Raw genomic sequence first — 19,762 nt, 5'->3', positions numbered from 1 at the left:
TTGTATTTTCCGTTGCTGAGGTCTCTTCGGTTTGGACTGGGGTAAGGACGAGTCCTTTCCCTTGGATTCCTTAATAATCTCATCCAAATCGTTCGCCAAACAAGCGTTCGCCAGAAAACGGCAAACCGGTTAAGAACCTCTTGGAGGCAGAGTCTGCCTTCCATTCACGCAGCCACATGGCCCTGCGGACTGCCACAGAGTTAGCGGATGCCACAGCTGTACGGCTAGCCGAGTCTAGGACTGCGTTCATGGCGTAGGAAGAAAAAGCTGACGCTTGAGAAGTCAAAGACGCAACTTGCGGAGCAGAATTACGTGTGACAGCATTAATCTCAGTCAGACAAGCCGAGATAGCTTGTAGTGCCCACACGGCTGCAAAGGCCGGGGCAAAAGACGCGCCCGTGGCCTCATAGATGGACTTCACCAGGAGCTCTATCTGCCTGTCAGTGGCATCCTTTAGCGATGAGCCATCTGCCACCGATACCACAGATCTAGCCGCCAATCTAGAGACTGGAGGATCCACCTTGGGACATTGAGCCCACCCCTTAACGACTTCAGCGGGGAAGGGGTAACGCGTGTCAGTGAGGCGCTTAGTAAAGCGCTTGTCCGGAACCGCTCTGGGCTTCTGGACAGCATCTCTGAAGTTAGAGTGATCGAAGAACGCACTACGTGTACGTTTGGGGAACCGAAACTGGTGTTTCTCCTGCTGAGATGCCGACTCCTCCACAGTAGGAGGCGGGGGAGAGAGATCCAACACCTGGTTGATGGACGAGATAAGATCATTCACTAATGCGTCCCCCTCAGGTGTATCAAGGTTAAGGGCGACGTCAGGGTCAGAACCCTGAGCTGCGACGTCCGCCTCGTCCTCCAGAGAGTCCTCAAGCTGGGATCCCGAGCAGCGTGAAGAAGTCGGGGAAGATTCCCAGCGAGCGTGCTTAGCCTGTCTAGGACTGTGGTCCTGGCAGGAGTCCTCCGCGTGGGACCTAGGGCCCAACCTGGGAGCGCGCTGCGGCTCAGACCGAGAAGGGCCTGGAGGTGACGATCCAACAGGGGCCGGGGCCTGTGTAAAGACCGGTCTGGACTGCAAAGCTTCTAGCAGCTTGGCAGACCATTTGTCCATAGACTGAGCCATGGATTGTGAAAGCGACTCAGAGAGTTTCTCAGCAAAAGAGGAGAACTCTGTCCCTGCCGACTGGACAGGGGGAGCAGGGGGGTCTACATGAGCCGAGGGGTCCACTAGTGACCGAGGCTCCGGCTGAGCAAGTGAAACAGGGGTCGAGCATTGCTCACAGTGAGGGTAGGTGGAACCCGCAGGTAACATAGCCCCACAAGACGTACAGGCCGCAAAAAAACCCTGTGCCTTAGCAGCTTTGCTCCTTGTGGACGACATGCTGTTGTCTCCTAGGAGAATGATCACTGAGGGTATATGGGCAAAAACAGGGTATACAGCCCGACCGAACAGAAATATATATATAAATACGTATCTATTCCGGCACCCTAGGGGGGACCAGCACCGGGTGACCGGTGTGGCTTACCGACCGCTAACAAGCGGCGTGTGTGTCCTCCAGATTCCCAGCTTTAGGTCCCCTGGAGCTGCAGAGCTGTTCCTGAGAATCCTCCACCGGCAGAATGCCCAAAAAATGGCTGCCGGAGCTCTCAGGGGAGGAGTGGAGCCGTGGGCGGCGCCAGGAAAGTGCGGGAATCTGGGGTCCCCACAGTGATCAGTGAGGGGGGAGGAAACATGCAGGATGCTCCAGCCCTCACATCCGACGTCAGGTCGGCAGTCCCGCCCTTACCCCTGACAGGCAGGCCCGGGGGCGGGATTTTTGCGACTAGGCCGCGATGAAGCCGGGGACTAAATTTGAGACCGCGCCCGACAAGCAGGCACGGTCGGCGCGGAAGTCCGCCGGTCTTCTCAATTCAGCAGCTGCCGCAGCGTCCGGGAAGAAGGTGCGCTCCTGCACAGTCCCCAATGGGGATACAGAGTACCTTAGAGTTGCAGGGCCCGGTCCCTGAGGTTGAATAGACTCCGGTCCGGCAGATTCCCACAGGGGCTGCGGAGGGAGCACGGTCCCAGCAAATGGCTGACCATTCAGGATCCCACTTCTCCCAGAGCCGCTAAGGGATGGTGAAGGAGACGGCATGAGGCTCCGGCCTTTGTACCCGCAATGGGTACCTCAACCTTAACAACACCGCCGACATAGTGGGGTGAGAAGGGAACATGCCGGGGGCCCCGTGGGGGCCCTCTTTTCTTCCAACCGACATAACTAATATGAGAATGCATGAGTGGATGTGTGCCTCCTTCCACACAAAGCATAAAACTGAGGAGCCCGTGATCCACGGGGGGGTGTATAGGCAGAGGGGAGGGGTTACACTTTTTAAAGTGTAATACTTTGTGTGGCCTCCGGAGGCAGAAGCTATACACCCAATTGTCTGGGTCTCCCAATGGAGCGACAAAGAAATCACCAATAAAATCCCTCTGCCCCCATAAAGTCTTGTGTTATCGACAGCACAGCTGCGCTTTACGGCAGGGAATTTTTTTTTTTGCAGACATAAATGATCCAATTTCTCAATAAATAAGTGATTGTCCAGTTTATAGGAGCAGCTAATCAGGTACGAGTGTTCCTACCAAGGCTCATCCACTGATTGTCTACTGGTCTAAATGCATCATTAAGATACCAGCCACCGCTGCAGTCTATCAGGGGTGGCCGGTCTCCTAAGCATAGAGCGCAGCTCTGAAGCCAGTGGATCACTGTATCTGACCAGTCCCAGTGTACCTCCGATTCTGCAGAGAGAAAGCTGTGTCATAAAGCAGCCCGGGATACTGGACCATTCATGTCAGCGGTGTTACTATAAAGCAGGTACGAGCTGTCAATCGGGAGCACGCGGCCCTCCGGTCGGGGTAGGAGCACGCGGCCCTCCGGTCGGGGTAGGAGCACGCGGTCCTCCGGCCGGGGTAGGAGCACGCGGCCCTCCGGCCGGGGTAGGAGCACGCGGCCCTCCGGCCGAGGTAGGAGCACGCGGCCCTCCGGCCGGGGTAGGAGCACGCGGCCCTCTGGCCGGGGTAGGAGCACGCGGCCCTCCGGCCGGGGTAGGAGCACGCGGCCCTCCGGCCGGGGTAGGAGCACGCGGCCCTCCGTCCGGGGTAGGAGCACGCGGCCCTCCAAGAAGCAGTGGAGCCTTATGCTCCTGAAGATAAATCATGAGACAACCCCTTTCATCTCACATACATGACCCCTTTAGGGTGGGCCGTTCACTGTACACCCTAGATTATTGTCGGCCATACACATAGCATGCATGTCTTCTCCATTGAGAACGGGGAGCATGCAGCCGGCAGACCCCCTCATGGTTTATCTTCTGACCAGTTTATCTCCAGCATGCTCCAGACTCGTGCCCCCGACTTCTGTGGGACACCCCACAAATATTAGATGGTCAGTCGGTCCCTCTAAAGTGGGCAGACATTCACCTAATATTTACGGGCCCCTTTCCAGTGATGCCAGGTCTCGGATCTGCAGTTTCTCCACTACTATCCTTTTCCCTGGATCGGTGCAGGGGACACCCGTCATGTATTAGGACGCTGCACCCCCAGATTTTTGCTTTCCAGAGCAGAGATCGGACCTCATCTCTTGGGTCTGTGGCCGGAGGGAAAAGCTCATTACCTCTTCCCACAAGTTCACTTTTCTCTTACCTTAGTCTGGCCGTAGTGGGCATTATACCGGTGGACCAGGCCGATTATCCTCTGGGAGACCTGGTTTAGGTAAAATATTGGGGGGTAGGTGTCCAGACACGTGGCGTGGAACTGGTTACTGTCTTTCATCGTCAGTTGCCCAAAGGCTTCGAAGTCCTTTTTCTTTATGGCTTCGATCATCTCGACCATTCGTCCCGGCACCACGGATTCAGCACGAAACTGCGGGAAAGTATTGTAGAAAGTCAGAACACAAAAGGTAATATGAGCGGGGTCTGGGCTCAGGACTTACAGCAGTACCGAGCTAAAATGGCTGATAGCAGGGAGCAAAAGACTGCATTCAACTGTAGAGGACATGGAAAAACCAGAATGCCACCAATATCCACTCATTGCACTAATCCTGCATTTCCTGATGGGTTACATTTTTTTTTCAGAAAGTAGTGTGATGCTTTTTCTGTAGATAATCCTTTCCATAACAAGAATATGAAGACAAAGGACATGTGCAGAGAATTTTCCATGCGCAGCAATAGCGGGATCCAGTAAGTAATGTATGTGGTGTGCTTACCTAGTGCTCGTATATATACACCTCTGTGTCGCAGGGCGGCAGCGTAACGGGACCCGCTTATTCCGGAAATACTTTACATGGTGCTGGACAATTTATAAGTAGATTTTCTGCTAAAACTTTCTGAAAGAACTAAGGAGGTGCAGGACCTATAAGATGTTTGCTCAGAATGGAAATCCACAGTGAAGATGGATCCACTGACGCCTACGAGCAGCACATCAAAACTGCAAATAGTCAGCGCGCAGCCCGGGCACTAAACGACTCACCTAAAAGCAAAAACACCTGGTGATGACTGTGGAGGGACGGCACCTTACCTTCAGCAGGGGGCTCGTCTCCACACTCGTCTGCATGCCCGCCGTGCTGCCGACATGCTTCTTCTCCGCACTGGCCTGCAATAATAGGAACACAGCGGTTACTTCCATGGAGAGGATTTGTAGAGTGATGGCGGCATATTGCGAGGATCGGCTGAGGTCAGAGAGTGAGAGGTGACGCTACCCTGGGTTCGCGCTTCCGGGCCACCGTGGATCAGCGCTTCCGGGCCACCCTGGATCAGCGCTTCCGGGCCACCCTGGATCAGCGCTTCCGGGCCACCCTGGATCAGCGCTTCCGGGCCACCCTGGATCAGCGCTTCCGGGCCACCCTGGATCAGCGCTTCCGGGCCACCCTGGATCAGCGCTTCCGGGCCACCCTGGATCAGCGCTTCCGGGCCACCCTGGATCAGCGCTTCCGGGCCACCCTGGATCAGCGCTTCCGGGCCACCCTGGATCAGCGCTTCCGGGCCACCCTGGATCAGAGCTTCCGGGCCACCCTGGATCAGAGCTTCCGGGCCACCCTGGATCAGAGCTTCCGGGCCACCCTGGATCAGAGCTTCCGGGCCACCCTGGATCAGCGCTTCCGGGCCACCCTGGATCAGAGCTTCCGGGCCACCCTGGATCCGCGCTTCCGGGCCACCCTGGATCCGCGCTTCCGGCCCACCCTGGATCAGAGCTTCCGGGCCACCCTGGATCAGAGCTTCCGGGCCACCCTGGATCCGCGCTTCCGGGCCACCCTGGATCCGCGCTTCCGGGCCACCCTGGATCAGCGCTTCTGGGCCACCCTGGATCAGCGCTTCCGGGCCACCCTGGATCAGCGCTTCCGGGCCACCCTGGATCAGAGCTTCCGGGCCACCCTGGATCAGAGCTTCCGGGCCACCCTGGATCAGAGCTTCCGGGCCACCCTGGATCCGCGCTTCCGGGCCACCCTGGATCCGCGCTTCCGGGCCACCCTGGATCTGCGCTTCCGGGCCACCCTGGATCCGCGCTTCCGGGCCACCCTGGATCCGCGCTTCCGGGCTACCCTGGATCAGCGCTTCCAGGCCACCCTGGATCAGCGCTTCCGGGCCACCCTGGATCAGCGCGTCATTCCATCACTTTATTCCTCTGCATAATACGTTGCTGGGAACATCAAGGTATATGGAAGCTATCCCAGTGCTAAGACCCCTTTATGATTATTGGGGGTCCTAGCGATATTCAATCACTTACTACCCCGGTACATACCACCAGTATGAGAATCCGCAGCTCTGACCAGTGCGTTTCGGGCTCAACCAGCTGGGCCAGGCTGTCCTTCCCGTCCTCTCTCTCGCCCATGACCCACTGGACGAATCCTCCATACATGCTCCTACAGGCGCTGCCAGAACCCTGCCTGGCGATTTCCGACAGCTCACCGTCCACGCCATACAGCTTCGCCAGCGAGTACACTGCGGAATAAAGCAGCCATGATAAAAGAAAATACAAAATGTGTAGGCCTCCGATGCTCTCCACTAATGGTGACTAGTGGATTCTTCTCCATTCACACCCAAAGCTGAAATCCAGAATTCTGCACTTTACACAGAAGTAGTATGTGATGATGGCAGCTCTGGATGTGAATGACACGGTCGTCTCTCTGTTTTGGGGGTCCTAGTGACAGGTTCTGGGCCAGAGTCTCTTTGCTTTGTTTCTCTATAGATTAAAGGTATTCCCTTTCCAGTTTGGACCACTCCCAGTTCCTTTATATACCCTCTGCTCCCAGTAGAGGGCGCCGGTTATTCTCTTACTTATTTGGATGCTTGGCCTGGAGGAGCTGGTGGAGCCCTCTCTGCAGTTGCTGTGGAGTCAGTCCCTCTCTGCAGTTGCTGTGGAGTCAGTCCCTCTCTGCAGTTGCTGTGGAGTCAGTCCCTCTCTGCAGTTGCTGTGGAGTCAGTCCCTCTCTGCAGTTGCTGTGGAGTCAGTCCCTCTCTGAAGTTGCTGTGGAGTCAGTCCCTCTCTGCAGTTGCTGTGGAGTCAGTCCCTCTCTGCAGTTGCTGTGGAGTCAGTCCCTCTCTGCAGTTGCTGTGGAGTCAGTCCCTCTCTGCAGTTGCTGTGGAGTCAGTCCCTCTCTGCAGTTGCTGTGGAGTCAGTCCCTCTCTGCAGTTGCTGTGGAGTCAGTCCCTCTCTGCAGTTGCTGTGGAGTCAGTCCCTCTCTGCAGTTGCTGTGGAGTCAGTCCCTCTCTGCAGTTGCTGTGGAGTCAGTCCCTCTCTGCAGTTGCTGTGGTGCTGACTGCAGAAGTCTGTTGATGTGTTTCCCCCTGTCTTTCCTTCCCTTGGTGATTTATTAATGCAGCAGTGGGGCTAGTGTCCCCCACTTGCCAGCTCACTAGCCAGGGCTATTACAGAGTCTGACAGGGTCTCTGGTATCTCGTTCGGCGACAGGTGTCGAATCTTTGATAGGGCCCACCATTGTTAAAGTGTCCCCGGTTTATGCCTTGTTGTGTATCACGTCGACCGCCATACTTCCCTGTCACTCCCATGACAGTGAATGGAGAAATGCGAAGCACAAAACTGGGAAGGTGAAATATTTCTAATGTTAAAAGGCAGCTGTCAGGTCAGAGAGAACACTGTACACAGACTTCACCTCTGTGTGTTTGTGCAGTCATTTTTGTGTATTTAAGTCTTAGATTTTGCAGCATGTGGCCATAAAGCAATTCATCATGCAGAAGGCATCAGATGTCCGCCCCTGACTGCCAGTTCTCTCCTGATCACTAAGAAAAGATGTGACAGAACAGTGAAGGGAGCGTGCACAGAGGAAAAAGAGGTGAAAGAAGAGCAAGGGGAGTGTGCACAGAGGGAAAAGAGGTGACAGAAGAGCGAGGGGAGTGTGCACAGAGGGAAAAGAGGTGACAGAAGAGCGAGGGGAGCATGCATATAGGCAAAAGAAGTGACTGAAGAGTGAGGGGAGCGTACATGTATAAAAAAAGAGAAGTGATATAAGAGCAAGGGAGCGTGCATATCATGGCTCTTCCTGCGCAGTGGTGAAGGGAGCGTGCATATCATGGCTCTTCCTGCACAGTGGTGAAGGGAGCGTGCATATCATGGCTCTTCCTGCGCAGTGGTGAAGGGAGCATGCATATCATGGCTCTTCCTGCGCAGTGGTGAAGGGAGCGTGCATATCATGGCTCTTCCTGCGCAGTGGTGAAGGGAGCGTGCATATCATGGCTCTTCCTGCGCAGTGGTGAAGGGAGCGTGCATATCATGGCTCTTCCTGCGCAGTGCTGAAGGGAGCGTGCATATCATGGCTCTTCCTGCGCAGTGGTGAAGGGACCGTGCATATCATGGCTCTTCCTGCGCAGTGGTGAAGGGAGCGTGCATATCATGGCTCTTCCTGCGCAGTGGTGAAGGGAGCGTGCATATCATGGCTCTTCCTGCGCAGTGGTGAAGGGAGCGTGCATATCATGGCTCTTCCTGCGCAGTGGTGAAGGGAGCGTGCATATCATGGCTCTTCCTGCGCAGTGGTGAAGGGAGCGTGCATATCATGGCTCTTCCTGCGCAGTGGTGAAGGGAGCGTGCATATCATGGCTCTTCCTGCGCAGTGGTGAAGGGAGCGTGCATATCATGGCTCTTCCTGCGCAGTGGTGAAGGGAGCGTGCATATCATGGCTCTTCCTGCGCAGTGGTGAAGGGAGCGTGCATATCATGGCTCTTCCTGCGCAGTGGTGAAGGGAGCGTGCATATCATGGCTCTTCCTGCGCAGTGGTGAAGGGAGCGTGCATATCATGGCTCTTCCTGCGCAGTGGTGAAGGGAGCGTGCATATCATGGCTCTTCCTGCGCAGTGGTGAAGGGAGCGTGCATATCATGGCTCTTCCTGCGCAGTGGTGAAGGGAGCGTGCATATCATGGCTCTTCCTGCGCAGTGGTGAAGGGAGCGTGCATATCATGGCTCTTCCTGCGCAGTGGTGAAGGGAGCGTGCATATCATGGCTCTTCCTGCGCAGTGGTGAAGGGAGCGTGCATATCATGGCTCTTCCTGCGCAGTGGTGAAGGGAGCGTGCATATCATGGCTCTTCCTGCGCAGTGGTGAAGGGAGCGTGCATATCATGGCTCTTCCTGCGCAGTGGTGAAGGGAGCGTGCATATCATGGCTCTTCCTGCGCAGTGGTGAAGGGAGCGTGCATATCATGGCTCTTCGTGCGCAGTGGTGAAGGGAGCGTGCATATCATGGCTCTTCCTGCGCAGTGGTGAAGGGAGCGTGCATATCATGGCTCTTCCTGCGCAGTGGTGAAGGGAGCGTGCATATCATGGCTCTTCGTGCGCAGTGGTGAAGGGAGCGTGCATATCATGGCTCTTCCTGCGCAGTGGTGAAGGGAGCGTGCATATCATGGCTCTTCGTGCGCAGTGGTGAAGGGAGCGTGCATATCATGGCTCTTCCTGCGCAGTGGTGAAGGGAGCGTGCATATCATGGCTCTTCCTGCGCAGTGGTGAAGGGAGCGTGCATATCATGGCTCTTCCTGCGCAGTGGTGAAGGGAGCGTGCATATCATGGCTCTTCCTGCGCAGTGGTGAAGGGAGCGTGCATATCATGGCTCTTCCTGCGCAGTGGTGAAGGGAGCGTGCATATCATGGCTCTTCCTGCGCAGTGGTGAAGGGAGCGTGCATATCATGGCTCTTCCTGCGCAGTGGTGAAGGGAGCGTGCATATCATGGCTCTTCCTGCGCAGTGGTGAAGGGAGCGTGCATATCATGGCTCTTCGTGCGCAGTGGTGAAGGGAGCGTGCATATCATGGCTCTTCCTGCGCAGTGGTGAAGGGAGCGTGCATATCATGGCTCTTCCTGCGCAGTGGTGAAGGGAGCGTGCATATCATGGCTCTTCCTGCGCAGTGGTGAAGGGAGCGTGCATATCATGGCTCTTCCTGCGCAGTGGTGAAGGGAGCGTGCATATCATGGCTCTTCCTGCGCAGTGGTGAAGGGAGCGTGCATATCATGGCTCTTCCTGCGCAGTGGTGAAGGGAGCGTGCATATCATGGCTCTTCGTGCGCAGTGGTGAAGGGAGCGTGCATATCATGGCTCTTCCTGCGCAGTGGTGAAGGGAGCGTGCATATCATGGCTCTTCCTGCGCAGTGGTGAAGGGAGCGTGCATATCATGGCTCTTCCTGCGCAGTGGTGAAGGGAGCGTGCATATCATGGCTCTTCCTGCACAGTGGTGAAGGGAGCGTGCATATCATGAATATGACCGGACTTGCTGCTGGCCACGTGCTATAACGTTTAAGATGTAAATGTAGAGAAACCACTGCTCTTATACCTATAAGTCACAGACCGGTGGCCACATTTTGCTGTCCGCAGAGAGGATCAGGCAGGTTCCCGGAAAGCGACCGTGCAATGTGCTGCTGGGGCGATATTCTGCAGCGATCCCTTTACATCTGGTGACAGCAGTGACGCCGTTCCTTACCCAGACAGGCATATCCAGCCGCAGACGAGGCCAGCCCGGCCGCCGTGGGGAAGTTGTTGACTGAGCATATGTGAACCTTGTCATTCAGGATTCGGGAGACGCCGTCCTCTCCGCGGCTTCTCCTCTTTCTGGCCAAACGACGGACTGTCAGGAATCGGAAAGAAAGCAAACAATTAATGGTGGATATGCTGGAAATATCAGCGGTGGGGGGCGGAGTGATACAGAGATCAGAGGTGACAGAGCGATCATCTGACATATTACACAGCTTGTGCTAAACCTCCACTATGCTGTATTATACCCCAAAACAGCACAGACAACTCGTCACTGGAAACAGTCAGCAAGCTTGTCACACACAGCACTCACAGCCCAGCTCCTACCCTGCAGCGAGTATTACCTGCATCACATTACACAGTCTGGTCTATGGGGCTCAGCTGTCAGGGGTCTGTCCACTATTCCTAATAACAACCAGCAGAATAGTGAGTGCAGCTCTGGAGTATAATACAGGAGGTAACTCAGGATCAGTAATGTAATGTATGTACACAGTGACTGCACCAGCAGAATAGTGAGTGCAGCTCTGGAGTATAATACAGGAGGTAACTCAGGATCAGTAATGTATGTACACAGTGACTGCACCAGCAGAATAGTGAGTGCAGCTCTGGAGTATAATACAGGAGGTAACTCAGGATCAGTAATGTATGTACACAGTGACTGCACCAGCAGAATAGTGAGTGCAGCTCTGGAGTATAATACAGGAGGTAACTCAGGATCAGTAATGTATGTACACAGTGACTGCACCAGCAGAATAGTGAGTGCAGCTCTGGAGGATAATACAGGAGGTAACTCAGGATCAGTAATGTATGTACACAGTGACTGCAAAAGCAGAATAGTGAGCGCAGCTCTGGAGGATAATACAGGAGGTAACTCAGGATTAGTAATGTAATGTATGCACACAGTGACTCCACCAGCAGAATAGTGAGTGCAGCTCTGGAGGATAATACAGGAGGTAACTCAGGATCAGTAATGTATGTACACAGTGACTGCACCAGCAGAATAGTGAGTGCAGCTCTGGAGTATAATACAGGAGGTAACTCAGGATCAGTAATGTAATGTATGTACACAGTGACTGCACCAGCAGAATAGTGAGTGCAGCTCTGGAGTATAATACAGGAGGTAACTCAGGATCAGTAATGTAATGTATGTACACAGTGACTGCACCAGCAGAATAGTGAGTGCAGCTCTGGAGTATAATACAGGAGGTAACTCAGGATCAGTAATGTAATGTATGTACACAGTGACTGCACCAGGAGAATAGTGAGTGCAGCTCTGGAGTATAATACAGGAGGTAACTCAGGATCAGTAATGTAAGGTATGTACACAGTGACTGTACCAGCAGAATAGTGAGTGCAGCTCTGGAGTATAATACAGGAGGTAACTCAGGATCAGTAATGTAATGTACACAGTGACTGCACCAGGAGAATAGTGAGTGCAGCTCTGGAGTATAATACAGGAGGTAACTCAGGATCAGTAATGTAAGGTATGTACACAGTGACTGTACCAGCAGAATAGTGAGTGCAGCTCTGGAGTATAATACAGGAGGTAACTCAGGATCAGTAATGTAAGGTATGTACATAGTTACTGCTTGTTATACAGTGCTGTATGTAGTGGTTGTCGGGGTCAGGGATAGACAGACTTTCTATGAAGTTATGGAAACTTTCGCGCATCTCGTCACTTACTCTCACGTAAGCAGGACTGGAGTCGCGGGTGACTAATATTATCCTCTTTGCCGTTCAGCCAGATCCGATCCTCGGTGAATTCGCGACTTGCAGAGACTGTGGTTGTGGTTTTTAGCTGTGAATAATAAATCATATAAACACCTGATAAATTCCCGGATGAGGAGAGGCAGATCTGTAAGAAGCCGGGATCAGATGGAGCCGCGTTGTCTCCTGCACATGCGCTGCTTATACTGGAGCCACTCCCTGTGATCAGGTTACTCCGGGTGGTGCAGAGGCTTCTGCCGATGACCCTGGAGAGTTATCCGACCCTCCCCCGACTGTTTGCATTCAGCTACTGTGAAGGTGGTCTGAGCTGTAGTATGTTTGTTTAAACGTAATAAGAATATCTGTGTATGTAAATAATCAAAATGTAGATGTAGTTGTATAATTTGTCTGTATGTAGCAATTGCACAGATCTATAATACTCCCTGTTCAAAGTTGTATAGTCATGAAGGGGTTACCAAGGATAAGTGAACAGATGTACAAATAATGGAAGTTTTCAAATAATGAGCAAAAGTCTTATCAGTAATGTTCGCATAGAAAGAATGTACAAGAAACAAACTGCGCTGTGAGAAATTAAGGAGTAAAAGTACTCCCTGTTTAGCTTCAAGGTTATTCATGCATATTGTATAATTGGATCTATCCAATACACGAGTTCAGTTAGTGATGCTGGCTCAAGGAGAATATGTCTTACGTATTCATTGTCTGATACATTGATATATCGGCACTGGTATACAGCTAATACGGCACCGTCTCTGAATATCCCAAACGAAGACTCCATTAGCAGTCACCCAAATTCCTCCCTTGACACTACCATTGCAGGATATATATTGGAGGTGTTCCAGCCGCTCCCCCCCACATTCTCCTATGAGAACGTCTCTTTAAGTCTCAGTCTTTTCACACTTTCACTTTTTCTCAATAACTAGAAATTTCTTGTAACAATATCAGAAATCACAAAGCACAATTACAATTGACCCCACCTGGTCCTGGTGCAGAGTAACGCTGAGCGATGAATTAATTGGGAGAATCAGCTCCTCATTCCTCTTCCCCCCTGTGAACGGAGACAATAGGATTATGAATGAGCTGGAAAAATGGCGGCCGCTCTGGAGGCTTCTCCCCGAGAGCGGTGATGGCCCGCTCTCTGTATGTATGCACAGGGAGAGAGCTGTCAATCATATCATGGAGGGGGGGCAGAAGCCGACAGTAACCGCCCCAATAATGAGGCAACATCAGCAGTCTGGAGCCCGAGAGCCGTGAGGTTTGGGAAATGTGGGTCGTCTGATGAGTTCCCCTTTAATGCTTCCCATTTGCAGCTACTCACAGTATTTGATGACAGCGATGTTCACGGGGGCCGTGCAGGTCACTTTCTTCATTGTTACACCTTGGTGTGAGCTGAAAAGGTAACAGAACGGTGAGAATACGGGAGACGCGTCACACAAGGCTGATACACTGTGAAATAAAGCCCCCCCGCTGACATGCAGCCCCCCACACACACTGCAAGAGAAGCATGCGCCGCCCCCCAATATATTACCTATCGCACCTCATAACACACAATAACATAGGTGTCGAGAACCTATGGCTCATGAGCCAGATGTGGCTCTTTTGATAAAAAAAAAATAAAATCGTATTTTCCAGTTTGTCAGACGACATTTCCCCCCCCAAAACTGGGGGAAAATGGGGGTGCGTCTTACAAACTGCATATGGCTTAATGGGGCAGTAGTGGTGGCGCAGGGTCGGTGATATTGCGGGCTCATGGGGTGTCGCGGTTGCGGGCTGCTTTGAATCTCCTGCAGTTGACTTCAAGAAAATGGGCGTGGAGGCGGCGCGTGCGCAGATAGGACTCCGCAGCCATTTTTTTTTAAGTCCATCGCATTGATCTGCGCACGTGCTGCAGCCATTTTCTTGAAGTCGATCTCGTCAACTGTGGGAGATTTAAAGCAGCTCGCCAGCGGATCAATGTTTCTCACCGCTGTGACACCCCACAGTAGTATCGCAGACCCTCCGCACACGGACCCTTTATTTAATCGTATGAACGTATACCTTACCATCATATAAAAATAAACACCAGACAATAGACAGTGATTGAAAAATATCAAAAGGATAAAAATCAAATTTGAATATCAAGATTTTCTATATATGCAATAGCGTTATCATTTACAATATAGAAATCATTCTTGTCCCCATGGTAGGATCTCAGGGGGCTCCTCAGCAATGGTAGGATCTCAGGGGGCTCCTCAGCAATGGTAGGATCTCAGGGGGCTCCTCAGCAATGGTAGGATCTCAGGGGGCTCCTCAGCAATGGTAGGATCTCAGGGGGCTCCTCAGCAATGGTAGGATCTCAGGGGGCTCCTCAGCAATGGTAGGATCTCAGGGGGCTCCTCAGCAATGGTAGGATCTCAGGGGGCTCCTCAGCAATGGTAGGATCTCAGGGGGCTCCTCAGCAATGGTAGGATCTCAGGGGGCTCCTCAGCAATGGTGGGATCTCAGGGGGCTCCTCAGCAATGTGCTGGATAGTGTGACGCTCCACAGTCACAGGTGGGAGAGTGATATTTTCCCCACTTATACATGAAATCTGCACAGACGCCAACGTTTGTTCTGATACGATTTAGAGTAACCCATGTTTTCCTCGGTAGATTGAAGCCTGGTGGAGGGTTTTGTAAATTAGGGAACATTTGGGGATCACCGTCTACTACATTGACCCAAAGTTCTCTCCATTTCTCCTCTAAATTGAAGTCTTGTCCATGCCGGCTATTGCAGTTCGGATGGCGGGTGTCTTGATTTCAGTCGTTGTATTGTAACAGCTCTGATATTTTGGTGTATTGGACGTTTTTCATTATTCACTACTTTAGTGTATTCTTTTAGTAGGAGCTTTTGTCTTCTTAGATTTGCGGGTGCGATATGACCCAGCACAGGTAACCAGTGACCAGGTGTAGGTCTAATAGCACCAGATATTATACGCACTGACCCTTTTGAGCTGCTACACCCCCTTCTCCGTGTCCGCAGCATCGCTGACCCTGCCCCCTGAGACCTTTCTGAGCCGCTCCCCCGCGGTGACTATAGCTCTCACAGAATTACATTTTAAAATATGAGGCGTTTATGGCTCTCTCAGCCAAAAAGTTTTCCGACCCCTGCAATAACACAATATCACACACAATGATGCATCATCACACACAATATTACACATCACCAAACACAATGACGCATCATCACACACAATGACGCATCATCACACACAATGACGCATCATCACACACAATGACGCATCATCACACACAATGACGCATCATCACACACAATGACGCATTATCACACACAATGACGCATCATCACACACAATGATGCATCATCACACACAATATTACACATCACCAAACACAATGACGCATCATCACACACAATGACGCATCATCACACACAATGACGCATCATCACACACAATATTACACATCACCAAACACAATGACGCATCATCACACACAATGACGCATCATCACACACAATGACGCATCATCACACACAATATTACACATCACCAAACACAATGACGCATCATCACACACAATGACGCATCATCACACACAATGACGCATCATCACACACAATGACGCATCATCACACACAATGACGCATCATCACACACAATGACGCATCATCACACACAATGACGCATCATCACACACATGACACATCATCACACACAATGACGCATCATCACACACAATGACGCATCATCACACACATGACGCATCATCACACACATGACACATCATCACACACATGACACATCATCACACACATGACACATCATCACACACATGACACATCATCACACACATGACACATCATCACACACAATGACGCATCATCACACACAATGACGCATCATCACACACAATGACGCATCATCACACACATGACGCATCATCACACACATGACGCATCATCACACACATGACGCATCATCACACACATGACGCATCATCACACACAATGACGCATCATCACACACAATGACGCATCATCACACACAATGACGCATCATCACACACAATGACGCATCATCACACACATGACGCATCATCACACACATGACGCATCATCACACACATGACGCATCATCACACACATGACGCATCATCACACACAATGACGCATCATCACACACAATGACGCATCATCACACACAATGACGCATCATCACACACAATGACGCATCATCACACACAATGACGCATCATCACACACAATGACGCATCATCACACACAATGACGCATCATCACACACAATGACGCATCATCACACACAATGACGCATCATCACACACAATGACGCATCATCACACACAATGACGCATCATCACACACATGACACATCATCACACACAATGACGCATCATCACACACAATGACGCATCATCACACACATGACGCATCATCACACACATGACACATCATCACACACATGACACATCATCACACACATGACACATCATCACACACATGACACATCATCACACACATGACACATCATCACACACATGACGCATCATCACACACATGACGCATCATCACACACAATGACGCATCATCACACACAATGACGCATCATCACACACAATGACGCATCATCACACACAATGACGCATCATCACACACAATGACGCATCATCACACACATGACGCATCATCACACACATGACACATCATCACACACATGACACATCATCACACACATGACACATCATCACACACATGACACATCATCACACACATGACACATCATCACACACAATGACGCATCATCACACACAATGACGCATCATCACACACAATGACGCATCATCACACACAATGACGCATCATCACACACATGACACATCATCACACACATGACGCATCATCACACACATGACGCATCATCACACACATGACGCATCATCACACACATGACGCATCATCACACACAATGACGCATCATCACACACAATGACGCATCATCACACACAATGACGCATCATCACACACAATGACGCATCATCACACACAATGACGCATCATCACACACAATGACGCATCATCACACACAATGACGCATCATCACACACAATGACGCATCATCACACACAATGACGCATCATCACACACATGACACATCATCACACACAATGACGCATCATCACACACAATGACGCATCATCACACACATGACGCATCATCACACACATGACACATCATCACACACATGACACATCATCACACACATGACACATCATCACACACATGACACATCATCACACACATGACACATCATCACACACAATGACGCATCATCACACACAATGACGCATCATCACACACAATGACGCATCATCACACACATGACACATCATCACACACATGACACATCATCACACACATGACACATCATCACACACATGACGCATCATCACACACAATGACGCATCATCACACACAATGACGCATCATCACACACAATGACGCATCATCACACACAATGACGCATCATCACACACAATGACGCATCATCACACACAATGACGCATCATCACACACAATGACGCATCATCACACACATGACACATCATCACACACATGACACATCATCACACACATGACACATCATCACACACATGACACATCATCACACACAATGACGCATCATCACACACAATGACGCATCATCACACACAATGACGCATCATCACACACAATGACGCATCATCACACACAATGACGCATCATCACACACAATGACGCATCATCACACACAATGACGCATCATCACACACAATGACACATCATCACACACATGACACATCATCACACACATGACACATCATCACACACATGACACATCATCACGCACAATGACACCACACACGCACAATGACACATCATCACACACAATGACACATCATCACGCACAATGACACCACACACGACACACAGCAGTCACATTTCTCTAATGTCATCCGGAATTTCTCCACAGACCCGGATAACACGTGTGGGCCGGTGCAGGGAATATATAGCGACACTGTCAGAAATGTCAGAAATGTGCCCGGTAATGTAGTGGGGTCAGAAGGGGCAGAGCACGGAGGGGTCGGCAAACAAGTTTTGGTGTTAGTAAACTGTGGGGCATCACTGCTGCTGCTGAGCGCTTCTGGTCTCAAGGCTGCGATTATTGCAGAAAAGGCCATAAAGCAGCAGAACATAATAACATCACATATAGCACAATAATCCTAATAACAGCAGAGCACAATATACACTATAACACAGTATAATGCTACACTATAATAACGATATAACACAATAATACATGACACTATAACATCACACAGTATAAGCCTATAATTACACAGTATGGCAGAATAACACACACAAACAAGCACACTAATAACACTCAATATCACACTGATACCACACAATAACACAGTATACACAGTATACACAACACTATAACACAATAATACATGACACTATAACATCACACAGTATAACCCTATAATTACACAGTATGGCAGAATAACACACACAGACAAGCACACTAATAACACTCAATATCACACTGATACCACACAATAACACAGTATACACAGTATACACAACACTATAACACAATAATACATGACACTATAACATCACACAGTATAAGCCTATAATTACACAGTATGGCAGAATAACACACCGTACACACAGCACTATAATAACACAGCACACTAATAACACTCAGTATCACACAATAACAGTATAATACACGGTCTATCCTATGCTGCTGCCGCCGCCGCCGTCCACCTCTCGCCTCTTCTCCGCTGTCACTCGCTGCAGCCTCCACACTCTCAGCACATCGCATGCTCTGTTCCTATTGGTCAGTACTCCACCGGCTGCTTCCACACTATCCAATGGCTGCTCAGAATCCGCCCTCACGTCACCCTGCGACCAATAGAACTCATCGGAAGACTACAGTCTGAGTGTTGCCGGAACAGTAATCTGCCGGAACCAATGTGTCTGGGGATTTGTATCAGACCGGAGCAGCCTCGATATAACACTCAGCAGGACAGAGGAGATCACATGACCTGGAGGCCAGCAGAGCTGCTGAGACTTGTAGTTCTCCAGTCTTAATCCTTAATGTGTGAGATCTTGTATGTCATTCTGCATTTCTTGTTTGTCTTATATAATCAGTGAGTTGTGACGTCACCAGTGGATATTATAGGACCATGCTATAATCTCCACCATAATCCAGGGAGTGGCCAGAGCAGATCTCCGCTGCTGTGTAGTCACACGACTCAGGGTCACAAAAATGTCGCCATTTGTCCTCCTCCCTCCGCGGTTTGTTTCCATTTTGCGCTTTCGTTTGTTCCTCACCTTGTTCCACGAGCCTTAGGGTTTTTTGTCCGTCGCATATTGGCTTGTTTTTGCAGGATGATTTGTAGTTTTGAACATTAGTCACTGAATAATGAGCTGAAAATCCTAATCTTCCTCTGATGTTTCTAGTGCTGAGGGCCAGGACTCCAATGTACAGAGCGGGACCAGCTCCTGAGTCATCTGAACCCCCCCCCCCCACGTACAGAGCGGGATCAGCTCCTGAGTCAGCTGAACCCCCCCCCCACATACAGAGCGGGATCAGCTCCTGAGTCATCTGAACCCCCACATACAGAGCGGGATCAGCTCCTGAGTCATCTGAACCCCCACATACAGAGCGGGATCAGCTCCTGAGTCATCTGAACCCCCCCCCCCCCCCCACATACAGAGCGGGATCAGCTCCTGAGTCATCTGAACCCCCCCCCCCCCATACAGAGCGGGATCAGCTCCTGAGTCATCTGAACCCCCCCCCCCCCCACATACAGAGCGGGATCAGCTCCTGAGTCATCTGAACCCCCCCCCCCCCATACAGAGCGGGATCATCTCCTGAGTCAGCTGAACCCCCCCCCCCACATACAGAGCGGGACCAGCTCCTGAGTCAGCTGACCCCCCCCCAAAACAGAGCGGGATCAGCTCCTGAGTCATCTGAACCCCCA

General features: G+C 51.1%; 1 protein-coding gene across 2 annotated transcripts; it reads right to left on the bottom strand.

Annotated features, from left to right (window-relative positions):
• Nucleotides 1-3,622: 3,622 nt before the first annotated feature.
• MVD (mevalonate diphosphate decarboxylase) lies at nucleotides 3,623-18,608 on the bottom strand. 2 transcript variants are annotated; one of them, XM_075325279.1, is made up of 8 exons: nucleotides 18,540-18,558; nucleotides 13,048-13,118; nucleotides 12,707-12,777; nucleotides 11,688-11,802; nucleotides 9,955-10,098; nucleotides 5,780-5,979; nucleotides 4,559-4,633; nucleotides 3,623-3,904 (listed from the first exon to the last, which is right to left on the bottom strand). In XM_075325279.1, exons 2-8 carry the CDS (start codon nucleotides 13,097-13,099, stop codon nucleotides 3,671-3,673), a joined length of 891 nt encoding a protein of 296 aa, XP_075181394.1. In that variant the 5' UTR covers nucleotides 13,100-13,118; nucleotides 18,540-18,558; the 3' UTR covers nucleotides 3,623-3,670. The 2 variants fall into 2 exon arrangements, with proteins under 2 accessions (XP_075181394.1, XP_075181393.1); XM_075325278.1 differs by having other exon boundaries at nucleotides 3,624-3,904; nucleotides 18,502-18,608.
• Nucleotides 18,609-19,762: the final 1,154 nt, after the last annotated feature.

Source organism: Anomaloglossus baeobatrachus, chromosome 10, assembly GCF_048569485.1.
Source record: "Anomaloglossus baeobatrachus isolate aAnoBae1 chromosome 10, aAnoBae1.hap1, whole genome shotgun sequence".
Lineage (NCBI taxonomy): Eukaryota > Metazoa > Chordata > Amphibia > Anura > Aromobatidae > Anomaloglossus > Anomaloglossus baeobatrachus.
The sequence above is the reverse complement of the archived record's forward strand: the minus strand, read 5'-3'. Positions and strand labels throughout refer to the sequence as shown.

Bases quoted from the DNA above. Each gene is read 5' to 3' on its own strand.
- MVD (XM_075325278.1), bottom strand. From the start codon at position 13,099: ATGAAGAAAGTGACCTGCACGGCCCCCGTGAACATCGCTGTCATCAAA. The intron at 12,778-13,047 runs GTGAGTAGCTGC...CTCCGTTCACAG, and splicing joins CATCGCTGTCATCAAATACT to GGGGGAAGAGGAATGAGGAG. The intron at 4,634-5,779 runs GTATGTACCGGG...CTATTATTGCAG, and splicing joins TGCGGATTCTCATACTGGTG to GCCAGTGCGGAGAAGAAGCA.